The sequence below is a fragment of the Melanotaenia boesemani genome, chromosome 17 (genome assembly GCF_017639745.1).
Source record: "Melanotaenia boesemani isolate fMelBoe1 chromosome 17, fMelBoe1.pri, whole genome shotgun sequence".
NCBI classification, from domain to species: Eukaryota; Metazoa; Chordata; class Actinopteri; order Atheriniformes; family Melanotaeniidae; genus Melanotaenia; species Melanotaenia boesemani.
The window spans coordinates 17,990,440-18,016,077 of record NC_055698.1 but is presented as its reverse complement, the minus strand read 5'-3'; the positions used below and the strand labels follow the sequence as shown (position 1 = coordinate 18,016,077).

The window sequence follows — 25,638 nt, the reverse complement described above, 5'->3', positions numbered from 1 at the left end:
CTCATAGCAGGGAGGGAAGTAGTGATGGTCCAACAAGAAAATGATAAAGTTAGGAAACACGAGCTGTTGCTTTTCCCAGTTACATTAATTAGCTTGATGTATTTTGACAAGTGCAGTTAGAATAGCAGTAACACAATAGTGAAATATTGTTTGGTCTCTTCAGTTAGCTCTGCAGTTAGCTAGCTAGCGGTAGCAGGAATGAGTCATTGAATGAGTCAGTGGGGATGATTCTCGAGTATTGAACGATTTGTTCATGACTCGCACAGTACTACTTCACTGTGTTGTGTTAAGGATGGGAATAATGATCCATTATGTTCAGCAGCGTGTGCAGCGTTCTTTCTGGGACAATTAGCTCCAGCAGGCCCAGAGTTAACCCCAACACAGAACCAGCTTTCTTGATCAGTTTGTTCAGCTTTTTAAAGTCTCTGGTTGCTGCCCCAACAGATGGTTGCAAAGCTGACTGCACTGTCCACAACATATTTACAGAAGATACATAGATATCTTTAATAATATATCTTCTATCTATATGTAGATGTAGAAGATAAATCAAATACCGCAAATATATTCAGTAAACAAATGAGATGTGAAATGACAGTTACTTTAACATCTCTGATCAAAGTATACCTAAATTATGTTGAGTAGACACTCAGTGTGCCAAAGGAGCCAGGGGACCATAATCTTATTTTTGAAAAATATATTGAACCATACCACTGGGTCATTTTAAATAAAGTAGATAAGAAACACAACACAGCTAAAATAAATAAATAAATAAAAGTTTAACCTTTTATTCAGTTCTTCTTTTCTTAATTAAGCTACGTCAATGATTAAAGAAATATCTTGAGAAGGAAGCACACACAAGTAAACTGCTTAAATAAATTAATCAAATAAACCTTTGCATGTTAGTGTTAACACTTTGGTATTTTTGGTCGTAATGCTATGGCAACAGGTAGATTAAAACTAAGTTTATAATTTGTCCTAAATCAGGTGAATAAAGGGAATAGTGGTTGAATGGGAAGAAAATACTCTTTAGTGGCCACAAGGTGGCAGCGTTTCCCCTGCAAGATTAACATCCTTGCGTGTCAAGACGTGGGTTGTAACAAGGAAAAAAGTTTCCGTTTTAAATATTTTTTAAAAAATAAAAGCACACCTGATTCTGCAGTTGATGGATACATGGCAAAAAACTTAGTTTAAGCAAACATTTACAGCTTTTGCTTATCACTTATTTCTCAAAGACAATGTGAGTTATAACAAAAATATAGATATCAATGTTAAAAGGATCTCATTAAAAACATCTCTCAGGTGGTTTTTATTATGAAAGTTTTTTTTAATTCACACAGGAAGTAAGCTTGTTATTTTAATCTTTACTTGATAACAATAGTCAGACTCGGGGAATGTACCTTGGCTGAAGTTTTGTGTTACACATTCTTTCCAATGGCTTTCTGTGAAATGGAGGCTACAGTTTATACTTCTGCAGTTAAGTAATATGAATCCATGAAAAATACAACGGTAAGTGTTTAAAAGAATGAGCTGTAATGTCGGAACTAGCTAACTTTAGTTAATAGCACACACATCAGAACTTCCTACTCTTCGAGGCTGTTCGGGAGCTAGCTTCGTTAGCTTGAAAATCTTCCACATTAAACTCAAGTAAGGTTCGCCAGATGTGGTCCGATGATATTAAATATAATTTTGTTGCCCTTAGGAGCAACTCAGGTAAACGACGCAGTCAATTTAGTTGTTTAATACAAGTCACACACTACAGTACAGCTGGTATGCAGCAGTAACTACTCTCGGAGATTAAAGTTAGTCACTAGCTTCCTGCTACAAATCTGGTCTCGTAGCTAGCAGGCTAACAGTGGTTAGCCAGCTGGAAAGTGTAAACAATATTTTACCCTTCCTGTTCACAACTGTTTATATCAAATACGTTGCGCTTTCCTTGTCTGGTGAGTGGGCTAACTGTTGTCATTGCTCGTAAAACAAGTTGCTTCTTGACTTAGTATTCATTTCGATACTTTTCTGGTCCCACGGGTTAGGTTATGAAAGACGTGACCAAACATTTATTTTAGCCTAATTAGCCAGTTTATCAAGACTTGTACAAAACAGTTTTTTTAAATGTATTTTTCTGAACCGATAAGTGAAAGCCTGTATATATCACTTGTTTCTTATTTTTGTCCATAAATTGGTGAATGGAAACACTCCTTAAAAATGTACTTGTGTTTTCATGTTGTAACAATGTTTAAATGAGTAGTTAATCGTTTTCCAATCTTTCATCATTATGTATTATAAATTAATTTAACTCATCCCCATTTGCCCTTTCAGAATTAAATAATCCTTTTAACATAATTTAAGATGACAAAGATCCTTTTGCATCTTTAGAACTGTGTTCATCTGCATCAACTTGTGAAAAACAAATAAACATTTGGTTCAAATAAATATATGTGCCACATTTCTATCACTGTTACCATAAAACCACCATATTTTTAAGTGGCATTTAAATTCTAAGAATAAGAAACAAAATTTAACTGAGCACATACTGACATTAATAAAAATTGAGTTACAAAGCCAAACAAAAAAAGTTGACATGAGAACATTTAGACTTTATGCCAAATGGAAAGAAGAGTTTGCAGAGAAGGTAGTTTGTCAGATTCAGCAAAAAAGTACTACTAAAACTATTAATGACATTAAACGGTCACAGCCAGTGACACTGAAAATTGTAAGTTTCATTCAGATGAACAGTTAGAGCATCCCTAGTATTTTGTGATGTGAAACCTAAACTATGTATTATCTGCTATTATCTTCAGGTTTTGTGTTATTCTAATGATAAATCCAAAGATAATTTAAAAATAAATGTGTCAAGATTACAAATACTATAAAACATGGTGTAACCTCACCTTACTCCTCAAGTTATTTTTCATTGTATTTATATTAGGGGAGTAACAGTACATGTATCCATATTCAGATTTTCGGTATGGAACGTTTGGTTCGGAACAGAGGCATCCGAGTTCCCACACGGAAGAGTAACTGCCTTGTATTATGCTAGCAGATGTTATAGCTGTGTCACAATTCAGGGTCTACACACTATTTATACATATACACATACATATATACTAAAAAACTAAGGTGATTGTCTTTGGAGCCAAGAAAAACTGTTTACGGTCACCACAGAGCTTCACTCTGTACACCTAAAAACCACCAACCAAAAATCTGGGTGTATTGATGGACTCAGACCTAAACTTTGAAAACACATTAAGGGAATCACAAAGTCAGCTTACTGTCACCTTAAGAATATATCAAGGGTAAAAGATCTGATGTCTCAGCGAGACCTAGAAGAGCTAGTTCAAGCTTTTATCTTTAGTCGGCTTGATTATTGTAACAGTGTTTTTACAAGTCTACCTAAAAAATCAATTAGACACCTGCAGCGTATTCAGAACTCTGCTGCTTGAGTCCTCACTAAGACCAAGAAAGTGGACCACATCAGTCCAGCTCTGAGGTCTTTACACTGGCTGCCAGTCTTTCAGAAGACAGACTAAAGTTCTGCTGCTGGTCTGAATGGTTTAGGACCAAAATAGATCAGTGACCTCTTGACCCAGTATGAACCTACCTGACCCCTCAGGTCATCTGGATCCAGTTTCTTACCAGCTCCCAGAGTCAGAACCAAGCTGCATTCAGCTTCTTTGCTTCACATATCTGCAACAAACTCCCAGAAAGCCTCAGATCAGCTGCAACACTGTTTGTTTAAATCCAAGTTAAAGTAGCCTTTGCTACAGGTTTCAGTTTTCTTTCATTTTAAATGTCATTAAACATGTCCCTGTTTACACTAAAGTTAAGCAGTTTTATGATTTGCATTTGTTCCCTTACTGTACTGAAAAAGAACCGAACCGTGACCTTAAAAGCAAGGTACATTCTGAACCGTAATTGGGCGTACTGTTACACCCCTAATTTGTATGTATCCATTGCTATAATTTGAAAATTTTTATACATGGGGAAGATATAAACAGCTGGGCTCTAAATACTTTGTATTTCAATTTCTGTCTGAAGTGTTCAAAAAGTGTACAAAAAATGCATTTCTTACATAACCCTTCAAACTTTTCAACTAAATCAATTCAAAGATGGTTAAATTAGCTTCAGCTGCACAGTGGGCCCCAACATTGCTGGTAATTTATGAATAGCTGGGACTTTCAGTCCTTCATCAGAGCACAAATGGAACTGTCTCCCCTATCATGCTACCCATCTGCTTCCTGCTCCCCTGCTGTTTGGGGTGAAAAGCTTTTTGCAGAAAGGAGGATGGTCAAGATGCTGAAAGTTGAACAGTTGGACCTGCCAAATGGCTGCTATTCTGCTCTTAAGTGAATTTTAATTCTGTATAAAGGTAAATTTAGTTGGAAGTGGTGGTGAATGTTTGCCTGAAATCCTTAAGATTGGCCCTTCTGGCAACAGTAAGTCTTCACAAAGTTAGCAATTACCCTGTGTAGCTTAAAGAGGGACTTTGCTTCCCTGTTGCATTGCAGATGCATTAACACAGGTGGGCAAAAATTGATTGATGTAACTAATCTACAGTTAGTTTAACCCAGTTTTATTTCCATTTAGTTTTACTCTGTTAAGATAGGATTAGAAATACAATGCCTGAATGGTTAACCAACCGTCCGTGGAACAAATCTGGATAGCTTCACCAGTTATGTTAAGTCCTCCTTGATAAGATGAGAAATTATCTTAAAGTAGAGCTTCATCATTTCAGTGAACATAGAGGATTTGCTGAGTTTATGCCCTTCTTGTTTAAGATGTTTTGTTTTTAACCTTATATAGAGAAGTTTTTCGTCATGTTGATAATTGTTCTGACTCTTGAACACATAAAGCAGGGCAAAGTAATATGGACTGCACAGTATATATTAGGATGAAACCTTCACATGCTACACTCTTAATTTTAGAGTATTGATGTCCCATTTCAGTAAATATGAAGAAAGTATTTAATCAGTCCAAGCACAAAATACTGGGTGCCTTTGTTCTGGAAGTTAATCTAGGGAGGTTATCCATTACAGTGTTGGGTAAATGTGTACACAAAAATGATAAATTGTGTCATTTACAGAGAATTTGGCTCACATGCGTGCACTTGCACATTGGTTTTGGTTCTTCAAAGACCAGTCTAGCTTTTCTGCAGTGGGCTCAGACTCTGACATTGTTTGTTTGTTTTTTTAAGAGGAAGAGAAAGGGTACTTTATTGACCATTTACAGAAAAGAAAGTGAAACATCTTCAGAGGAGATTGAAGTTGTTTAGATAAGAAGTTGAGAAGTCAAGAAGTATTTTAATCATCTGAAAAAGTCTGTTGTGCAGGATTCTCTGATCAAACATTACTACCTGCTGCTGAAGCCTCAAGAAGAGGAACTGTATGCATAGGACAACTCATTGTTGCAACAGCAAGCTGATCTTGAAATATTACAAGGGCTCCTAGAATAACTTTGTCAGTCTGTTAGCAACCTTGTTGAAACCTCATTGTTATCCATTTGTGTTGTACAAAGATTGTTTGCTTATTTGTTAATTGTCTACATGGTTGATATATAGAAATGAATAGCAATTTGATGTTAATGAGAAATTATTTTTATAGTTTAGAGAATTTTGTATTTATTGCATTAACATTGCAAACGAAGCTCTTGTCTGACTATAGTGGCCTAGATGTTGTGGAAAAGTACCTTGCCCTGTTGACTGTGAGTCATACTGTTTAGTAAATAGTGCTGAGAAGAATGTTGATACATTCTCTCCAGTATCGGCCGTTCCCACTTTCTGTTGTGTATCAAACATTAGTATTATAGTTTGCATGTCAGACAGTATGCTGACTAAAGAGTCTACAGAGTTATTCAGAGGTCCAACAGACAGAAAGTTGTCCTATACCTGATGAATACTGTAACCTTTCCTCATGCTTTCAGATAAATGTCCAGTGTCATACATGGTTATTGCAGTCTGTTAATGTGTGATGTAAACAAAGTTATGTAAAAACACAGTTTTTCATCAAGTTTCTGGGCTGTCTCTTGGTCCAAAGCTATAAAAACTGAGTGTATTGTCATGATCAGGAAATCTGTCCTCGAGCTGGAATGTCAACGGAAATTAGCCTACGTGATGAACACAGCAGAAAAATGCTTTTAGTTTGTCATTTCCAGTCTTGGAAGTTGATCATTGTATGTGAGAGTAAGCATTTGCCCCAAACTGGTACAAAAAGATCATATCTTGTCTTTTTGCTAAATTTGGACTTCAGAATCTAAAAACACAACAGGAAATCTCACTTACTCCCATTCTTCTGACTACTCAAAAGCCAACAATGTCAAATATACCCTCCTACAATTTAATGTATCGCTCAAGATTAAAATCAAAAGAAAAGATTGAGATGGAGCTCTAGATGATCATTTCCAGAAAATGAGATGTGGTTAGAAATGTGATGGACTAGATAGTGGTCAACTCTCTCAGAAAACAGAAGTACATTAATGAATTTAGTCAGAGGAAATGACAGAACTGAGGTGGCAATTCAACTTCTGTTAAATTGAAAAGGATAATTGTGAAATTTGTCTACATTGCAGAGACATTAAATGAGTCTAATGGTTGTTTGAGAAAAAAATGACTGTAGATGTTGGCGAAGAAATATTTTTTTTTTCAGTCATGGACACTTACAAATGTTAAATCATGACTTCTCATGGATTGTTTACTATGTTTACATCATTGTCGCTGACAGTCATTTGGGATCTTGAGGTCCTTTAACCGACCCACATATGGCCACATGTTTTCTGTCTGTTCTCACTTAATGGGAAAAGTGAGAATTTTGGCTTTCGCTTAAAAATGTCAGGGTGGTGAGAAATCAACGCACATGCATGCCGATATATCAGCATAGGAATGGTTTGCTTGCCAAAGCACTGACACATTTATTGTGTAAGAAAAAATGTTCAGAATGTGTCTGCTGACAGTGGGGTAAAAAAAATACATCTATATGTTTAGATAAGATTAGAAGACATATTACAAAAATGGTTTGTCCTGGTGTCTTACATCTCTAGAACTCAGCTCATCACCAGAGTAGTTGCAGCTGATGAGTTTTCAGTGAATATAACACAAAGGGCGTGTTCATCCTAGCCTGGCCTTATTTAGGCGACGATACTTAGGTTTACCTTGGAACTCAAGTTTTTATTTATATTTTTTGGATTTGTTGTTTCAGTTGGATATGACCATGTTTTTTTTATGGATAATAAATAGTTCTTTGAAACTGAAGAAAATATTTAGAACAGACAGTCGATATACAAGTGTGAAGTCACAGCTTTAACATGAAATGTTCATTACAGTTTGGTTGTGAAGCTAATTGTCTATTTAAAATTACAGGCAAGGGAAACCTGTTTTTATTTTGTTGCAATGAAGAAGCCAAAGTGTTGCTGCACTGTTGATTTAACCACTTCTTAAAACCATCACTGCTAAACTTCCAAGTGACTTGATTGATTACTACTTTTCCTTCTATTTTAAAACACAAATTAGAGAGGGACTCAAAAAAAAATTTACTTATTGACCTTACATTGACTTGTCTCTCCTGGTTTATACCATCCAGCAGTGGTAATCTTAATACGGCAAAATATAAGCTGATGCAAACTTTGTGATTTCCTTCAAGAGTTTCCAGAGGATTGAAACCCTTTATTCTGCCGCAGTAGCCTTCTTACCCCAGGCTTGTCTTAGGAATCGGGACGGCGTCCCAGTGTGTGAACTGCATTTGTATGCGATTGCCCCTGAGCCACAGAACTGAAATACATGCATGTGTGTGTACTCACACAACCACATGCAGTGACCTCAGTCAAATGGAAAGTCCCACTCATTCTTGCTACACAGCAGAGGCAGGAGTTTCCATTTTAATTACGCCACTGGAGTGTAATTTCACATTGACATGTGGTTGGTTTAAAATTGCTTCTCTCTTGTTAAAATTTCCTCTTGCTCACATGAACTGTTATGTTCATCCAACGTGTCACAGTCCTTTGTTATAATGTGGAATTATAGTGTTATGGCATTACTTTAGCTAATTGTTAGGCCATGACAATGAAAGTTATCATCACGGTCACCAGTCTTATAATTATGGATGCTTTTTTCACTCTTACTTCTATTGGCCCATGACAGTTCAGTGGTATTATACTCAAGGTTAAATATGGAAATGTGGCTATTATAAGGTCAATTTGCAAGAAGTTAATGATGCCTTACACATTCATTTACAGAGCCACCAAGTAAAACACATTCTTCTTTAGGAGCTACATTTTTTGTGTTATGTATTTTTAGTGCAGTTCAACTGTTATTAAATTAAGTATGTTTATGAAAAGTCAACAATCTGCTGGTCTTTCAGAGATGTAGTAATTACTTTTTTTTGTTAACATGGACTCTTAAATCAATAAAATCATAAAGATTTGATAAAACAAAAATGTTATCTTGCAAGGCAAATAATTAATTCCTGATAAGTAAGCATACATCTAAACCATAGTCTAACAGCAAAGATATCTAGAGCTTGGATATTTAATCTTAAAAGATTGAAGCAGGTGATAGATGCTTGTGCTTGTAATACTTTCTCTGGTAATGATTTATAATGTTAGACACTAATTGTAAAATCTTGTCCAACTGGGCATGTTAAGGGAACTGATTGATTGCAAAGGACAATGCTTAACAGTACGGTCACTCATTAACTAACAGCAAATCCTTTATGAGGTTTTGGCTTTCTTATGAGAGCCTTTTTTTTGTAGCCATTTTGTATGAAGACAAATGCTAATGTAGGTCTTTTCTCATTAAACACTCACTGTTTTATAATATGGTAAAGGCACATTGTTTAAAGACTTCTTTTATTTATAAGCCTATTAACATATACCTTTTTAAGCCAGCACTGATGTACTTTTGTTAAGCATTGTGTCATGTGAAAGTGATAGGCCAGGGAGGCAGGTTTAGTGGCACAATGGGCCCATCTTGTGTCTGCTTGCATACATCAAACTGGTATTGCTAAAACTGCCACTAAGGGCTGGGATATACTTGCTGTTAGCGATGCGTCTGTGTACGTATCGTGGCTGCCACGTGTTCCTAGCATTCGTTTGGCACGCAGGCCACTAACATTGACGCAAGGTAACATGTTGCGTGCGTGAGTTGCAGTATTGACTTAAACGCTAGAGGCGCTCATGCAAACAAGAGCATGAACACGACAGGTTCGAGGTAAACACAATGGCAGAAAGTTTTGAAGACTGTCTCTCGTACTTTGTCCGCAACAATGCAGGGCTGGACAGCATGTGTGAATTACACAAAGAAACAGCAACTAGCTGATGCTGGCTTTTTTTTTCTTTTGCCAATAATATGTAACCTATATGTCTGTGGTATATTTCTTCATAGCAAATGGTTATGTTAAAACTGTGCTCAGAAAAGAAGATCTTTTCTGCAGAATATAGACTTGTGTATCTCAAATAAGCAGTTGAGATGGATTGCAATCCACATTTGGTATCAGGAGTGCATCCAATGTGTGTGTGAAAACAGTCTGACTTACATTTCAGTTCTTTGTAAAATCAATTGCTGCTCAACAGGAAAAAAAGAAAAAAAATGTAGCTGAAGAGGTTTTTAAAGGCAACAACAAACAGAAGCATCTCTGAATGTTGTCAAACTAGGATGCATTCATTCATTTTCCCCTGGAGCTCCATGCTCAAGACATTTACTATACTTGCTAAGTTTGAATGATGCATAGAAAGAGTCCAGTGTATTATATTTTTTGACCTAGATGTCGCTTTATAAGTAAGAGGAAATAGTTAGCATTTCAGTGCAGTCGTGGCACTAAACTGAATGTGGCTTGGGGCAGGAGGTACAGCTGAAAGCCCATTTTCACTATTCTCCAACACTAAGGTATGTAGTAAAGGCTGTTTTCTGCTTACATGTCATCATGAGGGTAGACAAACCCCAGCCAGTCAGACTGAGGTTTGCAGGATTTATGCCTCATTGCCTCATGCAGTGGCTTGTTAATTAGTCACCTTTTGGCTCCCTGTGGAAATTTCCTGAAATTACTCTCCACTGGCATATACACACTAACACTAAGTTTGGAGCATATATTTTTATTGTGAATATCATTTGCAGTTATAGTTCTGTCGAGGACACATCAAAACCATTGAGGACAAACTAGCACAGTGTCATAACTGGAAGAGCAGCCACACTGTGTTGAACCAAAACATTAGGACAGTATGGTGTGTCATGGTAAGGTCATGTCTAGTAGACATTATTCTAAAATAGTAGAAATATGTAATCATTACCTACAGTCATTCTTGAGAGATGATAAAAAAATACTTGGTCAAATAAACCTAGTAGTTTCACTATTTAAACTGGGTTATACAGTGTATGTTATCTGGAAAGGTTACCTCAGTAAATAGACATCTTGCAGATTACATGGTTTTATGGTTAAAGTCTCTTAGTCTGTAGTTGTAAGCTGTCTGGAAAATGCTTGTTATTGTTGCAAAAACTAATAAAACACAGGATTAAATGCCAATATTGCACTGGAAATGAAACAGGAAATTCATATGAATAAATTTTACTCATCAATTGAGCTCTTAAGAAATCGGTCAAAAGCAGAAATATTTACAGAGATCATGTCAATTCTTAAGAAGAAATGTCTAGAAGTGCAAGCCCATTCAGCACCACAGCCACTAACTCCTGCTGCTTAAAAGTCGTGCTATGTCTTTTGCGTCGGTACAAAAGCTTGAAAAATCACTTCAGCGTGTTTGCTTCAGGGTAGTATAACTCTTTGACATAAACCCTCCACATCCATGACAAATGTACTTGTGCTTTCACAGCTGATGAGTTGTGCCTAAAGAAATGTTCATACAGTGTAAACGAGCAGTGGAATCACTTAGGCTAGGTGCGGCTGCTCTTGAGACACATTGACACAGCTGTGGCCACATCTGAGTTCTCTGGTAAAAACACAGGATTTTGTATTGTTTTGCCAACACTTGACTAATACACACTGGGAAGAGCATTCTGTTGTACACACTCAGCTGCACAGAGGACACGCCTGAAGAAATGCCTGCAGCCTGCCAGAAAACTCTTTAATTGTTAAATGGTTATAACACAGAGGGAAGCAAAGCACTGCACTGATAGGTGGCTTGTAAATGTTCTCACGACTTTATTGTCACATTTTCTAGTTGATTGTTTTTGGGTTTTTTTTCCCGTCCTGAGGGTAAAAAAAATACCTTCCAAATGCCTGTTTTTGCTGCAGAACATTAAAAGTTAATGCATTCACATTTAGCACAGCACCTGATACCTTGTTCTCTTTTCTTTCTCCCAGATTTGTGTTCAGCAAAACCTCTGCATCTCAGCCTCAACAGAAAACTTCAACCACTGTAATCATTTTCTAGAAAAGACCACACAGCTGACTTGCAGATCTCCTTTACCAAGTTCTAGCTGCCATGTCCTAGCTAACAGAAGTGGAGCTCCTTTTCTTGACTGGTCCCTTGAACCCTAGTCCTTCTTTTTGTCCTCCTAGTGTCCCCCTTCTCCGCTATTGATGTGGTGATTTCTGGTTGTAGCACCAGTGGCGTCCCTTCTGGCGTGATGAGCAGCCCGCCTCAGCAGCATCATGGCAGCACAGGCTCAGAACGAGACCTTCATTCTGTTGCCTCCTCTGTTAGCCTTCCTTCAGTTAGAAAAACTCCGAAGAAGCGCCGTCTGTCCCTCCACACACTCTTTGGGCGACGATGCAGGCCTGACCGCGACCCCAAGCGCAAGTCGAGGACCCTGCCGCCTGGATCAGGGATGGATGGCGTTATCAGCCTTGAAAATGTGCAGTCAGAGATTAGCCATGACAAAACTTCAACACAGACTCCATTGGACATAGCATCAACTTCATCAGTGACGGGGTCTTCGTCAGAGCTGCTCGAATGCCCTCTGTGCCTCCTGCGGCATGCTCGAGAGCGCTTCCCAGACATCATGACCTGTCACCACCGCTCCTGTGCAGATTGCCTGCGACAGTATCTCCGCATCGAGATCTCCGAGTCCCGCGTCAACATCAGTTGCCCTGAGTGCTCAGAGCGCTTCAATCCACATGATATCCAAATGATCCTGGGAGACCGAGGCCTCATGGAGAAGTATGAGGAGTTCATGCTGAGGAGGTGGCTGGTGGCTGAGCCTGACTGCCGCTGGTGCCCTGCCCCTGACTGCGGGTAAGAACAGACTCTGAGGTATTATATAGCTTCCACAGTGAATAACATGAGTACAGCTTGCTCTTTACTTAACATTTGCAGTGAAGGTGATATTCTTTAAAAAGGCTTCTCGTCTCCTAGACACAAACTTTGCATTTAATATGTAAATTTATCAAGACCAAACTAATTGGACTATTTCAGACAGTTTGCGACAAGTCAGGCTTGTGAGATTATTCCTGAAGCAGTATTATTTTATTCATGTCCAAAATCTTGTTTTCAGTTACCCAGCATGTGCTTAAAGCACAGTACCTCAGATAAAAAGCAGAGCACATGTCCAAAAATAACCTAGTGAAGAACTACATCAAGGAGACATCTAGGCTGTAATCTGGCCCTGCGAAGTTTTATTCCAGCCTCTGCACTGATGACTGAGATAAAAATATCTCATAGCTGCAATAGACTTGTTTAATTTTGTCAGCTTAATGAGTCAGCTGAAAAAGATGTGAGCTCAGAGTGTGTGATCATGCCATTGTTGATCTCTGCCATTGTCAGAAGGTTGCTCAGACCCAACAATAAACGAACCTAAGTTAATTGAATAGACATGAAAGTTGCCTGTTTATTATATTAATATCTCTTAATTATAATTATCATCATTACTCATTTTTTTTAACACTACCTGTGTAACTAAATTAAGTATAGGTTACTTTTTAACATGGAAACCATCATATGTGACCAAAAGGAAGAAACATAATTAAAGATCAAACTCTGCAAGCCTCCTTTAACCTCTTGATAAAAAACATGTTTTAAAAGCACCTTTGTCTCTTTCAGTTAATGTTTTTTTTTCCTGTTTGTGTGATGTAGACACTGCAGGGTTAAGGTCAGTTCAGGGTTTTGTATGTTTGCAGCCAGTAGGGATTTAACAGTTTGCTCACAAGGGCCTGAACTGTGACTAACACTGTGCTCTCCCTGCTCCTCCAGTCACCTGGCTTCACCTGTTATACAAGGCACACTGCATACTTCTAATGCTCACCTACAGTTGCAGCAGTCTTGCTGGCTAGACTGTTTTTAAATAGCAACAATTATCCATCCATCGAGGGTTAGTTCATTAAGTTCACAGCATTGAAATTACAGCTCCATAACCTGAACTCAGAAATGATTTTACCCTTCTCTCTGTCATGGCTTTGTTGAATCAACACTGCTGACCCTTGTCTCTTGGAATAATGGCTCTTTCATGAGATTGTTGCAGCTTTGCTGGCTCTCAACTTCCAAATAGCCCAGCTTTGGCTCACTTCCACAATCTCCACTGGTTAATGTTCTCTCTCACTTTATTGTTGTATAATTATGCTTGGGAGCAATAAGGCTTTGTTGGGCAGCTCAGTGGTTAGGTCTGTCAAATATAAGAATCCTCTTTACGTGTTATATGAAGGCATTAGTTATCTGTATGCAAGGTAATGTTTGACTGACTTTACAGGGATATCTGGTTAAAACCACTTGTTTCAGTGTTGATATGGAGCTATGATAGACGCATGCACTAAAACTTGTAACATCATATTTGAATGTGTGAAAACAAATCTACATGTTTGCATGAACAGATCAAATTTACTAGTAAAAATCTTTTAAGTGTGGATCAGTTCTGCAAGTCTAAAAATACAAGGCAGTTTTACAAGTGTCCTGCTTTTAACACACCCAACTGAATACCCAATGTTGTTACTCAGTTTGAGACACCAATCAGATTTTAGCTAATTGCTAACTAGTTATGAAGACTGAGGAGATGAACCCTCTGTGTCTGCAACCTAACTTTATACAATGTGGAAAGTTACATCTATGGCCTTTAGGCAGATGGCTTTCGGTCAGTGATTAGATAAATCTGATTGCTATGTTCAGGCACATAGATTTGATTAGTACTTGTACTATTTGCACACATTCAAATATGCTAGGACATGTTACAAAACGTCTACGAACACAGAGCTTCTGTTGAGTAGAAACTAAGCTATCAATAAAAATACATGACTTAGCATCCCGAACCCTTTATTCCCTTATATTTGAGTGTTAAATATTATTTGGCAAGAACATTTATCACAAAGAACATTTACTTTTCCTGTGTTTTGCACAAACGTGGCTGGTCTAGTGGCTCTCTGATCCTCCCTGTCTGCAGTGTGGCTCCTCCTCTCCCTTTCCTATTGTTCCGTGAATCATGATGGCTGTGATCAGCTGATTGGCTTTTCTGTTGCAAGTACCATCTCTCTTGTTGCGTTTATCGTTGAGAAGGTGGAAACTAGCGGCACATTTATCTACCAAAGTATTGTTTTTGGCAGGACCCTTCTCTAACAAAGTAGCCTAATGGATATGTGGTTGAAAGGATTTATAATACAGATATGGAGGAGCTTGTCTAGAAAAGTTTTGATGGGAGGCCAGGCAGGGGCACTGACCAAGAAATGAGGGGCACAAATGAGATCTCTTTTTAGGTCTAAATTTAATGAAATATTGAACTCAATATTACTACTAAAGGGATCACCTAATGTAAAGAATGTGAAGAAAAACTTGTCAAACAGCCAGTGATATATAAAATTTTTTTATCAACAGTTTACTTTGGGTGATGCTGCAGGATTCATCACTGCTGCACAAACACACTTCAGTGATACAAGGAAAAACGTGTTTTTAGCCAGATCATCAGTTTTATCAGTTTGTTGTTGTTTTTTTTTTATTTTTATTTTTTTTATCAATATTGACTCTTCAGTTGTCACATCTAGGGGTTTAATAACAGATATTATCACCATAGAGACGGTTGGTGAGGGGATGCTGGGTGAATTCTGCATTATGATCTAGAACAGGGGTAGCCAACGTCGGTCCTCGAGGGCACCAATCCGGCAGGTTTTCCAGATTTCCCTGCTCCAGCACACCTGACTCAAATTAAATGGATCCAACAGCCTATAAGGATCTCCACAATGACTCGTTAGTTTAAGTCAGGTGTGTTGGAGCACGGAAATCTGGAAAACCTGCCGGATTGGTGCCCTCGAGGACCGACGTTGGCTACCCCTGATCTAGAACATGGTAGAGATGATACAGAACAACATAAAGAAATGCATGTGGTATTTACTGACCGTCGGACATCTGATGTTTACCCAAGGGAAGGTCAGTTTACACTAAATATTTGTAAGCATCGGCTCTTTCTGTTGATGCAATACAGTAAAAACCGGCATATTCCAAGCATAGTTGTGAATGGTGATTAATCATGATCAATTATTTATAAAATAAAAATAATTATGAAAACTAATTGCAAATTAATTAATTTGTAAGTTGTGATTAATCTAAAAAAATATTGAATCATTTGACAACCCTAATTTATTTGTCAGATAGCAATATGGAAAGTATACCTACACAGATTAAGGAAAATGAAACTTATGGGTGGGACAGTAGCATCACAGATGCAACTGTACTGCATGCAGGGATAGAGTCTGTGTGGGCTTCCTAACACAAATGACTATTTTTGTTTCAGTTCTGCTTCTTCCAGTCTTGTCCTTCCCATTGATTAGTTGAGCAGGGATGCCTTTAATGTGTGCCCTTTTGTAAAGGAAAGATCACAGCAATACCTCAGCTATGTCTAGTATTCAAATTGTGTAACACTACTCCTTCTTTGGGCAGCTGCCTGTCATTCACCTGCAGACTTGTTCTTACGCCAAAATTCCCCCATTTATGCTCACAAGCTTAGGTTATAAATACAAGTTCATTTATTTATCTACACATTATTGCATTGTGCTATGATGTCTTTGCTTTTCAGCCATTTGTTGTCTGGCTCTTGCATGGTTTTCATTATTTTACACTCAAAACCAAGTAAGGAATGGGTAATTAAGTAATTAAGGCATTTTCTTTTAAGTTAAAAGATGACCTTCCAATTATCATTATAACAACATGAGTGTTTTGGTTAAACAGCAGCAATAAAAACTGAGCCCGAATTAAGTTGTGACTCTGAAATGAGTGGGAGGACACAGAGAACTGATGATGCCAGAAAGTCCATTAGGAAATTTCCCATCTAGTTTTCACAATTCACACAATTTACCATCAGTTTGCCTCACTGAGGTGTTAATATAGACTGTCAGGAAAATGTCTAGACTGGCTTTTTTGAAGACATATGTGTTGACATACAACCACCACTGCTGTGTTTGCGGTATTTAATGCTGATTTGGTGTTTGTTTCTTTCACCAGACTCTAAAGCAAAGTAATAACCCCCATCTCAACAAATGACTTTACCCAAATATTGCCAAAAAACATTCTAGTTCCACTTTTCCATGGCTGGTATGTTAATTTAGTGTGAGTCCCTGCTGACTCTTCTCTCTTTCTCATTTGCAAATGGAGTCACAGTTGTTTCTCTGGTATCAGCTGATGTTAGCATGTCGACTGGATTAACTACTTAGTCAAAATCTTGTATGAAATAAGGATACAGCTGTGTGTTTCACCCGACAGCTGACAGCAACAGCTGATGACACAGCTTCTGCTTACTTAGTGTGAATATTTCTTCTGGGAATTTGTCCCGAACTGAATAAGCAGCTTGTTTTCGGTTGTGCAGAGTCGTAAATATTGGATGTGATTCCAGTATTACAGAAAAACAGATCCAGGGTGTCATGTGGGCTGGTGGCTGTCACATGCAGCCTTTATGCTACTCACATGTGTGACTAAAGACATGTTACACATTGTACAGTTTAAACATCAGAAGATTTGTTCCAAATGTTCTTTTGTTAACTATTACATGAAATGACAAATGGCTGCTACAACCCACGGTTTTAACTTATCACACGTTCAGTGCTTTCTAAGGTGTTCTTTTCAGCACAAGTCATCAGTGTTTCAGAAACATACCATTTGTAAATAAACAAGTAAGAGGAAACTGTTACTAACATTCACATTTTGATCAATTAAATATGAAAACAGCTTATTCAAAGTACTTAAAATGACACTTTATTTTTAAGTCTGTTTAATTTTGGCCAATTGCATTTAATTAAAATGCAATTAAACTTTTTTCTAGACATTAATAGAGCTTGAGTTTACAACATTATTATCTGTGTCTATTATTTGATTCGATTGTCCACTAAAAATAAAACTTTTGGCTGTATTTTTTCCTCTCATAGTTATGCAGTAATTGCATTTGGCTGTGCCAGCTGCCCAAAGATTACTTGTGGCCGTGAGGGGTGCGGGACAGAATTCTGCTACCACTGCAAACAGCTGTGGCATCCCAACCAGACATGTGACACTGCACGTCAGCAAAGAGCCCAGAACCTCCGGCTGAGAAGTTTCAGGTCATCGTCTCTCAGCTACAGCCAAGAGAGTGGGGCTGCTGGTGAGATGAAGTTAGATGCTTCTACACAAATGCACCTGACCTGTTCTTCATGTTTACACCGTCAGCACACCCATGAAATTTTAACCTCACTACAGCATCAGTACAGAAATCCACACTATGATATATTTTTTCTATATGTCATATTTTAAGTAGTAAAATATTTCCTTCTGCCAATCTAATCAAGGTGATGACATCAAACCATGCCCTCGCTGCTCTGCCTACATTGTCAAGATGAATGATGGAAGCTGTAATCACATGACCTGCGCCGTCTGCGGCTGTGAGTTTTGTTGGCTCTGCATGAAGGAGATCTCTGACCTACACTATTTAAGGTAAGGTGAACACACAAATGAGCAGAGGGATACGACAAGTTTGATGTTGCGTTTAAGGTTTTTGTTTTCAGTAAGTTTCACTTTCCAATTCAGTATCCCAGCAGTCACTGTTATATTAATGGACATTTTACTTGTCAGCATAAAGAAAAATAACACCTGAGTTTGCCTGAATTTGTAATTGTTGAACCTATGCATTTATAATTTACATGCTGGAGGCAAAATTATGCTAGTTTCATGAGTTGTCCACTAGAACACGGGTGTTAATTTTTTTTATTTTTAAATCAACACCCGTGTTTTCATTGGGTACTAAAGATGTGATGTCACCCTTTTGGATATTCAGGCATATTTCATTTCATTTCATTCATTCATTCATAATCTAGTTGAAAAATTAAAATAAGAGTCCATATGAGTGTCTTTGTACTGTTTTAAAATTATCCCCATATTTAACAGCATGCCAGAGAACCGTAACCTGACCAAGAATACAGTGGTCATGTTACTGGTGTAAACAGGAAGCAGAGGACTACGGTTGTTGTGTAATCATAATAGACACAAGATTGAAGCACTGTTACAGTGAAACACCTGGAGTGCCTGATAACATCCATTTGGGTTGAAAAGTTTAGTTTTTGTTACACTGAGTCATGCACACACATGCACATTTGGCCTTTTTTTGTTAAACAGGCCACTTAATCTGCTCTGTCCTCTCAGTCCATCAGGCTGCACCTTCTGGGGGAAGAAGCCATGGAGCAGGAAGAAGAAGATTCTGTGGCAGCTTGGCACATTGGTGGGTGCCCCCGTGGGTATCGCGCTCATTGCTGGCATCGCCATCCCGGCAATGATCATTGGCATCCCAGTCTATGTGGGCAGAAAGGTGAGCGCTTTCATCAGGAAACTGGTAATAAATAAACGGCAGAAGTACCAACTCTAAACACTGTTTAAGATGTGATGATTCTTACTTATTCAAAGACGTTTCCTTCTGTCTAGTATGTCAGAATTACGATGTAGTAATATTTTACTGGTTAATCTTTCAGACAATAAACAACTGTACAGCATCCATCTACAGCTGAAAATTTGTAATGAATAGTTAATACAAAAACCAGCTGATGAGAAACAGTTTTTCCTATTTTTCCTCTTCAATAAGAGAATGTATTTTACAAAACTATGGATAGAAAGCCTTCTGTGTTTGATGCTTTGTTGCACCACACACTAAACTTTGTCTTTGCAATTTGTCTCATCAGATACATAATCGCTATGAAGGCAAGGACATCTCCAAACACAAGAGGAACTTGGTAATTGCTGGCGGTGTGACTCTGTCTGTGATTGTATCTCCTGTGGTTGCTGCAGTCACTGTCGGTAAGACAATTTTTTTTCTTCTAATCTGCCTTTTCTGCACCACCTATAACTTGACTTAATTGTTAAATATTTAAGTGGGTTTCCAATAGTAAATTTATTTATACATCCTGAATGACATTGTTGCCTTACTTGTTTCTTTTGTCATTTAGGTATTGGTGTTCCCATCATGCTTGCTTATGTCTACGGAGTTGTCCCAATATCTCTGTGCCGGAGCGGAGGTTGTGGAGTGTCTGCTGGCAATGGCAAAGGGGTGCGAATTGAGTTTGATGATGAAAATGACAACATAGGTAGTGGGGCAGCAGCCACAGGTAAGAAACTCCTAATTGAAAAGTCATCTTAAACAAAACAGGAACATTTTGTCACACTTTTCCACCAAATAAAATACTTGAAACTGGTAGAACCACAAACCAAAAGAGTTCAGCACATAGCAATGCTTTACATGTTAAGTAAATTTTTCTATGTGTGATTATCTGAACTCTGTGTGATTATCTGAACTCCCCTTTCTTGTATTTTAGTCTTGGTCTGTGTATGAATATAAATAATAATATTGATCTTTAATTCTAACGACTTCATCTCGTCATTTAGTAGAAAATGCCAGTTAATTTGCTTCCATCTCATGAATGCTAACTCTTCTGTCATAAATTGATTTTTAAAGAAGCTCCTCTGCTTTTACCTGCTTACGCCACTGAGCAGGAGTCGCACAAGATTCCTGGAATGTGTTTATGCACATTATGACCATAAAAGAGCGTTTGGTATGTAGAATGGTAGCTGTATCTGCCTTTGTTCTAAATGTTGTTAAGCATTCATGAGTTGCTGCAAAGGTTTGTGGCTGACAAAGAATACTATTTGTAATATTTGGGTGTGTGTAATTGCGTGAAAAGAATTTTGTGTGACGTAGAGTTTGCTTTGCTTTCCCTGGAGGTTTTGAAGGAAGAAGACTGATTTATGACACATTTATAACACTAAGCATTATAATTAGCAATCTGAATTATAGCAAACAAGCTGACATTTCTGGGAAAATAAAGTGTGAGACGTGATTACACCTAAAGTTTGTTAAGTCTATGTTCCAAGAAACATTGAACTCTTGATATTTCTGCCTGCTTAATCGTTCTTTCTTTGCCTCTAACCCATCTACATCTCACCATATTCCTTTATTTCAGCTTTTGCCAGCAAAACATTTTGTTCCACAAAGTTATCCACAATGTAGAGATACCGTACCTGTTTCTCAGGAAGTCGCTCTCTTGACTTATGTTGTCAATCAAACCATTTCTTCTTTTTTTATCAGACACCACGTCGGTGGCAGAGACACGACTTAACAATCCAAGCCTCGGAGATGGAGCGAGTGTTGGGGGCCTGACTGGTTTGAGCCTCAGTGTCAGTGGGAGCCACATGGAGCGCTGTGGTGTGAGCTCCACTCAGCGGGACAATATGAGTGATAATGCCAGCACAACAGCCCTCGCTGGGACCAGTATCACTGGCAGCCTGTATGGCAGCTGCTACAACCGGTAACAGATTCTATCTTTGCTTTCTTATAAATCTTATTAGTTTAAGCTGTAGCAGAAATATGGTTTGGATTGCTAAAATAAACACAACCACAATTTGGAACAGCATAAATGGTTCAGTGGAACTGGCAAAAGTGCTTGTTTTCGTACATAAAGAGTGTTGTGTTTGAACATGGACAGTGGTGACTAAGACTTACTGTTGTCTTGGGAAATACATTATAAATTGTCATTTTATTGCAGATATCAAAACTAGTAAACTAGACGTGTGAAGATAATAGGTTTCATTCCTCTGCTAGAAAATATATGACAGCTGTTTGGTTTGACTCTTTCTCAGGATGGAAGTGCAGGCTGATGTCCAGAAGGAGCGTTGCAGTCTAAGTGGGGAGTCGGCCACTGTCAGTCTGGGGACGATTAGTGACAACGCGAGCACTAAAGCCATGGCAGGCTCCATCCTCAATGCCTACATGCCTTTAGAAAGGTCAGAATACAGCAGCAGATTTAAGCTGTTTTGTTTTACATTTTACCAAATGGCTTGCTTTTGTTTGAAAAACTCATTGTGTGCTTCAAGTATTCATTACACTTCAAGAAAATTATGTTCTCATTAATGAATATTTTAAATGAGCACAAGGAAAAAGTCTTTAATTCAGGGTTATTATTATCAAAAGGAATCTAGTTTGGATAAATATGAAAGGTCTAACTTGTTTTTTTGTTTTTATCAAGTTTGATATTGTATTAATATTTTGCAGAGACAACAGCCTGGAGGTGCAAGCAGACGTGGAGTCCAAACAGGACAAAGTGAGGCACGGCAGCGCCAGCAGCAGCCAGGATGAAGCCAGTTGCAGCAGCAGCTCGGCCGGCGTGAAAGGAGCCAGTGGTGGCATGTGCCCATGCTCATGTCCCTCTGCCTGCTGCTGTGGTCTGCACGGTAATCACTGCTGTCCCTCATCCCCTTGGTCTAATGACCCTTCAACTTCAGGGGGAAAAAAATGCAAAAGCAAGCTTTGGAAAAGTGCCAGCATTGGCAAAGGAGAAACAAAAATGAGTGACACACCACGAGATATGGACGCTCAGCTACAGGAGCAACGCAGCACTAACTCCTCTGAGTTTGATTCTCCATCCCTGAGCGGCAGCTTGCCCTCCGTGGCCGACTCGCACTGTAGCCACTTCTCATCAGAGCTCAGCTGCTCAGACCCTGAAACCTCAAAACCAGTTCACACGACATGCTCTCCGCTGATGGACTCCCATCCTCATCATCCCGCTGTCACACCCATGCCAGAGGTGGAGCATGACCGCTTAGAGCAATTCTCACCTCAGAGTAGCCACGCAGCCTTTACGCACCGCCTGCTGTCTTCATCCCCACCTGCTTCACCAAGAGAGGGAAGCAGTGGAACGTTTCTATACATCAGCGAGGAGAGCATCGGTGATGTCACAGAGCCAGAGAAGGACGTGACAGAGACCACCAGAAATTCATCTGCTGCACAGTCTGTTAACCAAACAAAGAAGCGCTGTATACAAACAGACATCTAAAGCAATTCTTGTCCCTCTGCTGTCATCACTGCAATTTGCGATAACCTTATCACCTAATCTCAACCTTGTCATGCAGCATGAGGCCACAGATCTATGTCAAAGTTAAGGCATGAATGTTAAGGTGGAAGTAACTGAGAGTTTGTGGATAAATAGGAGCACAGTTAAGTCAAAGAATATTAAGACCTCTGGTTTTGTGACAGAAATGAGATTTCAGTCAGTTGCTAAAGTGTCAACTACGGCAAGCCTGTGGCAAGTAGAGCTGAATGTACATGGAAAGGTAGAAAGCAGGTTTTCTGTGTGGTGAGATGCTGCAGATCTGTGATAATCTGTTAAGTCTAGATAGTTCCCCTAGACATGTTTGATGTCCCCAGATCAGATCAGCTTTTCCTGTTTTCCTGATGATCAGCAGACCTGTTCAAGCTGCTTTAGAGAAATTTAACCGAGCTGCTATAATAAAAACCTAAACCTATGAACCTTCTATACATAAAATCTGGTTTTCCTCTGGTTTTGCATTAATCAGAGAAGATGAAGTCACTGTGGTCCACCACTGTGCCGGCATTCTTTGACTTTTAAAGGTTTGTTGGAGTATGAGAGGGACCATTTCAAACTGTTTTATTTTACATAATCAGACATAAAAAAAATTATGTTTGCTTTTGTTTAATATGTGAGTCCTATTTTTGTTTGCTTACTTTTATTTTCCATTTTGGGAAAGTTGGCTTGAATATTGAAGCCCCGTGTTGGGTCCAACCTTTTTAATGAACTCAGATGGGAACTGTGTTGACAAATATGTCATCCTCGTTTAAATGCTGTGGGTTTAAGCCAGCCACCTTCGTGAAGTAATTCTTCACAAGTCCCCATCGACACTGGTAAATAATGAGTGCAGAAGTCATCACAGGTTTTAGTATACATTAGTCACCTCTTATTTAATCATAGCTAGTGAATTACAGAAAAAAGGGAATTTATAGTTCATTAAATTACAAGTACAAAAAAAGCAAAAGTCCACAAACTTCTTTTTTTATTTAATGTTATTACTTTTATCATTATTGCTGTTTTTTTCCCCTCAAAATACATGACTCGTCTAATAATTGGTTACTTAAAATATCCAACGGTATTTTCAGTAATGGGGGGGGAAAAGCTTTCAACTAACAATACAACACAAGCAGATGTGTGCTATCAGGAGACATCAGCTGTAGTTGAAAATGTTTTTTGTGCAATGAGAAGCTTCTTTTGTATCTGAGCTCACTCGTTTTATTCAATGATTAGTAGAGACCGTACAGTATGTTAAATCTTTGATTCTCACCAGTTATTTCCAAATGTTTTTGATTTAGAACTTTATATATATTTTAACTACAGGCTGTTTCTTAATTTCTTGTAAATGACTGATGCAGATATTTTGTTTTTTGTTTTTTTTTTATATAATTGAACCAACAGTGCCTTTTTGGGAAACTTCCTGTTTTGGGAAACTTCCTGTATTGTTCTTTCTATTCTTTTTATTTCTTCAATGTGTCTTTATGTGATGAATATAAAAATCATGAAAGATTAAAATATATTTGCCTCAGTAAATATCAATCAATACTTACCCCTCCATTAGCCACATTTGCAGGTTTAGCCTATCAAAAAACTATCAGGTCACTGCTGTTGACAGTTGACTGTTAGTTGAGCTGAAGACATATTTTATTGTTCAAGAAAGTCACTGAAAAACATTTAACTCGACCAAATTAAACCAAAACTTTTATGCTTTCATATTCTTTCCCTGAAGTAGCCAAAGTCTGTGGAGTTTTTTTTGCAGAATAATTGGAAAATATTGGCAATAAATCAATTTTTATCCAAAGTGGAGTTTCAGACACTAAATTTAACTACAGATTGCTGTGCTTTGACATCAGCCAGCTGAGCTCCGCACGCTGTTTGAGAAAAGAGCTAGTCATCACAAACTATGGTGTCAAAACGGTTTTGTTGCACCTCAGAAACCTCCCGTTTAGGATTTTCTCTGTTTTTTTTATGCACCTACTATTTAAATCCCTTGTTATTTAAAGAGTAGTGCCAGATCTGTTTTCTAATTTGATCAAAAGAGGCATATGCTATTTGAAAACATATATTTCCTAAGTATCTGCTTCAGAATGTTCATGTAAATGCATATCCTTCTACAAATAAAAATACTTAATCAAGCTTATTATGTCTGTACTTTGGCATCAGATAATTGTTGGGATCAAATTTGTGCTGTCATAAGCAATTAATGTTGAAATAATTGTGAAACAGGTAATATAGAAAGAGATTAAATACATATTAAAGCATTCATGTAGTTTATTTTCACTTGCAATCAGCCTATTTACATACAGTACATGCTTACGTTCCAAGAAGAAATACAAACATTGCTGAAAAGAGTTCAGCTTTATAGCAGGTTTGTTCATTTAGACAAGCTTAGATGTTGATTTTGAGCAAAAAAATAGATTCTTTAAAAAACAAACAAGCGAAAGTCGTGGCACATCTTTTCATACAAAGATCTACATTTTCTGTCCTCTGGTTGCGTTGACATGAGACTTTTCTAGTACAAGTGTTATTTTATAGATAGACCTCATCTGTTTAAATATCACAAACCTCAATCTAACATCTGAGTGACACCATTGATGATATAAGGAGCTGACATTTAAGTACATTCTGTCTGACCTCATGACATTTGCTTTAATGGAACTAAAACACCTGTGCACCCACTTTGTAAAGTTGGTTGTGTAAGATGCTTTTTAAATGTCAGGTTAGGCTTGTTCTGAAATGGGAGATGCTCAGTGGAGAGGAAAAGTCATCTGAATTGGAACATCGTAGCTGGTATTGTTGTTGCCTTGTGAGTCTGACATCATTGTAAAAATATGGAAACACTTTGCACTCATTCTAATCTTGGACATGTTTACTGTGTGTCCCTGTGGGTAGATTTTGTTAACAGCATAAGTGCAAAACCACTTAACATGTGTACAGTAGATTATCATTTCTGCATCATGTCAAGCTCTTGGTTGTGTTATGTTGGGTATCATTAACACACCAAGTTAAAAAAGTATCTCACAAAAGGATCACACCTGCCACAACGTTCATTAACATGGAGATGCTTTGATCCATGAGTACTCAGTACACATACATGGCATAAAATTTTGATGTCAGTTACACAGCCATAGGTTTTAAGGATGCATCTTGCATGAAAACTGCAGACACTCCCAAAGACAAAGTCTCACAGGTAGACTCACAAGCTGAAAATGATTCCAGCCACACTATCATGAGTGTTTTCTTGTTTAATATGATGCTATACCAACTTTTATGAAAGCAAAATAAAAATGGTTTAACTGGTTCCGTGTTGCAGCTAGAAGGGCACAGAGAAGAGGGCATATACTGTGCACCTATTCATAATAATATAATAATTTATATTATTATAGACATAATCATCTTGATGATGCAAAAACTGAACCTGAGA

General features: G+C 38.0%; 1 protein-coding gene across 1 annotated transcript; it reads left to right on the top strand.

Annotated features, from left to right (window-relative positions):
* The first annotated feature begins 1,383 nt into the window (after positions 1–1,383).
* On the top strand, positions 1,384–24,354 carry LOC121657030 (E3 ubiquitin-protein ligase RNF19A-like). The gene is made up of 10 exons (XM_042012384.1): positions 1,384–1,506; positions 11,298–12,171; positions 17,268–17,476; positions 17,661–17,805; positions 18,511–18,673; positions 19,041–19,155; positions 19,305–19,463; positions 20,441–20,660; positions 20,992–21,135; positions 21,404–24,354. The coding sequence occupies exons 2-10, from the start codon at positions 11,564–11,566 to the stop codon at positions 22,182–22,184; spliced, it is 2,544 nt and encodes an 847-aa protein (XP_041868318.1). The 5' UTR covers positions 1,384–1,506; positions 11,298–11,563; the 3' UTR covers positions 22,185–24,354.
* The last annotated feature ends 1,284 nt before the right edge of the window (positions 24,355–25,638 follow it).